General features: G+C 37.5%; 1 protein-coding gene across 1 annotated transcript; it reads left to right on the forward strand.

The window, feature by feature from the left end:
* Positions 1-681: 681 nt before the first annotated feature.
* Positions 682-1,589, forward strand: LOC130543648 (vomeronasal type-1 receptor 90-like). The gene is given in 4 exon segments (XM_057312007.1): positions 682-832; positions 835-1,088; positions 1,091-1,525; positions 1,527-1,589. Coding segments are annotated over 4 exon segments (903 nt in total).
* The last annotated feature ends 3,797 nt before the right edge of the window (positions 1,590-5,386 follow it).

Here is a 5,386-nt window from a genome sequence, read left to right on the forward strand (position 1 = left end):
AGAAATGCTTTCCACAAAATATGGCAACTTTAATTTTTTTAATTCAAATTCAATTAGCCAACATATAGTACGTCATTAGGTTTTGATGTAATGTTCAGTGATTCATTAGTTACGTATAATACCCAGTGCTCATCATATCACATGCCCTCCTTAATGTCCATCCCCCAATTACCCCATCCCCCTACCCACCTTCCTTTCACAAACCTCAGTTTATTTCCCGAAGTCAAGAGTCTCTCATGGTTTGTCTTCCTCTCTGATTTCTTCCCATTCAGTTTTATGACAACTTTTATTATTTTTTTGTTTTGTTTCTTACTTGCATGTTATTCTAAGGTTTGTTCTTTTTGTAATTTAAATTCAATTATCCAAGGTATATTTATTGCAACTTTTAATGTAGAGGAAAACTCTTGCACTGTGGAAACCCAGTGATGACATACATAATCCAGGCATGACTGGGAAGTGGTGGGACTTTCCATGGTGGGAGAGGGTGGGGATGGCTTCCAGGATGGTATGATGGTGAACTTGAGTATTGACAGGGAAAAAGGAATCATCAGGATTAACCCACTTATTGTGATGACAGCAGTAGTGTTGCTTGAGATTGATGAAGGTAATGATTTGTGAGAAAGATCATTTTTCTTGTTTTTCTCTTCAGTTATTTACCATATACTTCTTTTCCCCATAAATATGGGTGAAAACAACAAATTTCATGATGTTATTGCCATAAAAAATGTCTTTTTCTTGGAAGCTGGCATTAGGATCTCAGCCAATAATGTCCTTCTTCTCATCCACATCCTCACATTACTTCTTAAAAACAAGCCAAAGCCCACTGACCTATCATTCAGTTGGCCTTAATTCATACAGTGATGCTGATAACAGTGGGTTTTGTGGCTACAGGCATTTTGGGGTCTCCAAGGTTTTGGAATGACTTCAATTGTAAATCATTAATCTACTTGCGTAAGTTGATGAGGGACCTCTCCATTTGTGCCACCTGCCTGCGGAGTGTCCTCCAGGCCATCATCCTCAGCCCCAGAAGCCCCTGTTTGGCAAAGTTCAAACATAAATCCTCACATCAGAGCCAGTGTTCTTTTTTTTTCCCCTATGGGTCTACAATATGTTTGTTAGTAGTTGCTTCATAATATCCACTGTTTCTACTCCTAATGTGACCTCTGCCCATCTTCTGTTTGTAACTGAATCCTGTTCTCTTTGGCCCCAAGATTACCTCCTCAGGCAAATATTTTTCACACTGTTCACCTTCCAGGATGTCGTCTTTATAGGGCTCATGGCCCTCGCATGTGGGTACATGGTAATTCCCTTGTATAGACATAAGATGCTGAGGCAGACTCAGCATCTTTATAGCACCAACCTTTCTTCAAAAGCATCCCTGGGAAAAGGTGCCACCAAAACCATTCTGTTGCTCATGGGTTTCTTTGTGTACTTTTTGGATTGCATTGTCTCCTTCTCAAGAACGGTGTGGTACAATGACCCGGTTCATCTTCACGTACGGATTCTTGTGGCCGATGGCTACGTCACTCACAATCAGTCCTTTTGTGCTAATTAGGACCGAGAAACAAATAACCATGTTCTTAAAATAATTTTGGGAAGGAAAATAATTGTTTAATTATTGAGTGACAGATAATTTCTCTTAAGATAAATGAATTCACTGGCTTCCAAATGAATATTCATGGCATACATGATATGCTTAGTTAATTAAATTATATGGAGGTATGCTCTTACTGTCAAACCTATTCATTTTTTAATAAAGATTTTATTTACTTATTAGAGAGAGAGAGAGAGCAAGAGGTGGGGAGGGGCAGAGGGAGAGAGAGAGAGAGAAAGAAAGAAGCAGACTCGCACCTGAGCAGGAAGCCTGATGTGGGGCTCGATCCTAGGACCTGGAGATCATGACCTGAACTGAAGGCAGATGCTTAACCGACTGAGCCGCCCAGGCACCCCAAATCTATTCATTTTGATACATGTTGGTAAGTACAGAATAGTTTAACCATATCCTTATCTGAGATAATGCAAGATTTTCATATTTCTGATCAGGGGAAGCAAGAGCAGACCTATGAGGTGGTTCTTGTCATAGTCTGAGTTAGTCCGTACCACCTATAGCTACTTGATGGTTTATGGTACTTTTTAAAATAACTACAGTCTCAGTGATCCATATTTAGTCTAACTAGGTATGTAAACATTTATTTTTCTGACTGTTTTAATTTTCTCACTTAAAGCCCTCTTTGAAATGGTTGAATCTTTTGTCTTCCTTTCTAGTTTTCATGCTATAAAGTTTTTGGAAAAAAATGTTAAGAGTTGTTCAAGATTATATTAGCTAAGATTTTTGTATTCATAGAGTGTTTACCCTTGAAGATTTGGGTTCACTTCCTGTCAACTAATTTCGGTAGCACAACACTGGTCCACCATGATTTATTCCCATGATGTTTTCTCTCAAGTGACATTGTCGGATATCTTACTGCCCTCTGCTGTAGAACCGTGTGACTGTCTCATGTAAAAATTGTCCTCTATTTTCAGGTATGTGCATTCCAAGTAATCTGATAAAGGGTCTGTATTCATTAAAACACTTAGTGATCTATTACACTGTCTAGGGCAGGAGAAGAATATTTGAATAACATTTGCATAAACAAAAAGAGCCACTCCTCTTTTGATTCTTCAAATACTCTAATGTGATTTTTCAGCTTTTCTCCAAGTACATAAAAATCATATAGGATACTTTATATTTCCCATTTATCTTGATACCTATTTTTCGTGTAAATGAGAATTGTTATGCTTACCTCACACTGATTTAGGAGGCACTATATGTAATGATCCAACAGCTACAAATTAAGGACTAAATATATTAGAATTGTTTTTAAAAAATTTTTTTAGTTTGTTTCTTTATTTTAGTAATCTCTACACCCATTGTGGGAGTCACATTCATGACCTCAAATTCAAGGGTCACATGCTCTACTGACTGAGTCAGCTAGGTGCCCCTAGAATTATTTTTATGAAACATTACATAGTGGCACATAGGTGGTATCGTTCATATTTTGTTTTTGCCCCCTACTACGGTTTCTCAATTTTTCTAGCAAGAGAATCAGTCTCTCTGATGGGAGATTCATTTCTTTGCTTGTTTAGTGCTGACATTGTCCAGCCATTAGCAGAGGTGATGACATATCACACAGACCTGGACAACAAAAGTTCTCCATTGCTCTGGCCACAGTAATTAGATGAATGGATTTGATGTGACATAGGCAAATTGGATTCTACTCTGATGACACCATTCTTCCAGAAATAAGGATGACATTCTCTTTTTTTCTGGTTTTACTGAGCTTTTTTTGAGAGTTCTTGAGATGTTATAAAAAACTCTCAAACCATCCGTAATAGTTGTAATGGATTCTATTTATACTAAGAATTGCATGACATATATCACAAGATTTGATTATTTGAGGAACATGGTGGGACACACCAAACGGAAAACTACTTGCATGTTGATTAAGAGTTATACGATGATTGCAGACAACTGGATAGAGAGCTGGTAACCTGAACCAAGACTTGTAAGTTGCCAAGAATCACAAATCAACATGTATCCCTCAGAGAATTTAGGAAATTCTAGGAAAATTCAGGAAACTTAGGAAAAAAATTTTTTAAAGATATTATCATTCATATAGACAGTTATTTCAAGGTGCATGATATTCACGAGTGAAATATCCTAATGCAAGTTAGTATGTTGTCTCTCAGGTTATATTTTGACCCAGATCAAGAATATTTGGCAAGTTGCTAGAGGGGGAGTGATGCCAGTGAAAAGTACAGAAAAGGACGTCTGAAAATTTCCCTCTTCCTAAAAGCAAAGAGAAAAATAGCAAATACTGTCAAAATAAATTCTGAGAACTCTGGAAATTAATCAGAGGCTTGTAACAATCCAAAGAACATTTATTCAAAAGAATGGCTGACTCTCAGTAAGAACAGCAAGCTTGATAGAGTTTAAATTTCTCTTACTCCCATGTCCTCTTCCTACCTCTGTAGTAGCCTTGAAAGCCAACAGCCCCAAATCATGGTAATCCAGGAGTCTGGTGCCAGAAGGGACAAAATGGGATTGGAGTGCCTTCAAAACATCATTCTCAGAGAATTATCAACATTTAACCTAATAGTTCTCTTAAAGACTCCACCTGCAAAACTGCTTTTATTTGACCTGACTCTGAACTCTTCTAGTGAGAAAAGACCCTTCCTAAAGGGTACGTGTCAACAATATTTAGAGGTAATGGTTTCGCTTAGCAACTTTCTGAGGTAGTAAATTAAAGTTGGGGCAAACAATAACCAAAAGCTTAAAAAAAAAAGCTGTAGTATGAAATGTCTATAGTGACTTTGAAAAGCTCCAAACACATTACAGGTATCTAGAAAGCCATATGCATGCATAACAATGTATATATGCTCAGGTTTAGGCACATGTTCAGAAAAGACCTTGGTCCATAAGTTCTTGCCTCTGACCTTGAGGCACTTTGCAGGCTAGAAAGGAACGTTGTGGCAGAGTTGTCAACTCAGCAGAGGATAACCACTGAGTACATGTCCCAATATGCACACATAACCACTTAGTAAAGACGGAGAAACATAAATTCCAGGCATTTAGGATAATCTCTGTCCAAACACAATTGGCCACTAAATTAACTAACAGAGACTGCAATGGCTACACATGAAAAAAAAAAAAAAACACCAAAAAAACCCAAATTAGTTTAGAAAAGCCAGTAAAAGGGCGCCTGGGTGGCTCAGTCATTAAGCGTCTGCCTTCAGCTCAGGGCGTGATCCCAGAGTCCTGGGATCGAGCCCCACATTGGGCTCCTCCACTGGGAGCCTGCTTCTTCCTCTCCCACTCCCCCTGCTTGTGTTTCCTCTCTCGCTGGCTGTCTCTCTGTCATATAAATAAATAAAATCTTTAAAAAAAAAAGAAAAGAAAAGCCAGTAAAAAAGAAATGAAACACAAAATAAAAAACAAGCAATAGTAACAAAGTATTTCTGGTAAAGGGGAGAATTTTGGTTTCTAGGATTGCTACATTGTATTATTTAAATTGTTCACTTTTCAACAATAAATTATGAGAAATGAAGAAAAGGGAAAAGAAAAAAGAAAGGATGACCTGTATGTAGGAAAACAGACAGCAATTAATAGGCAGTCCCTGAGGAAATACATGTATTTGACTTATTAGGTACAGGCTTTATATCAGCTATTTTAAATATAGATAAATAATTAAAGGACACGACATTTAAAAACTAAGTAAGAATTATACCCCCCAAATAGAGAATATCAAGAAAGAAACAGATCAATTCTTCTCAAACTCTTCCAAAAAATTGCAGAGGGAACACTTCCAAACTGAGGGCACCGTTAACGGATACCAAAGCCAGACAA

Source organism: Ursus arctos, unplaced genomic scaffold, assembly GCF_023065955.2.
Source record: "Ursus arctos isolate Adak ecotype North America unplaced genomic scaffold, UrsArc2.0 scaffold_14, whole genome shotgun sequence".
NCBI classification, from domain to species: domain Eukaryota; kingdom Metazoa; phylum Chordata; class Mammalia; order Carnivora; family Ursidae; genus Ursus; species Ursus arctos.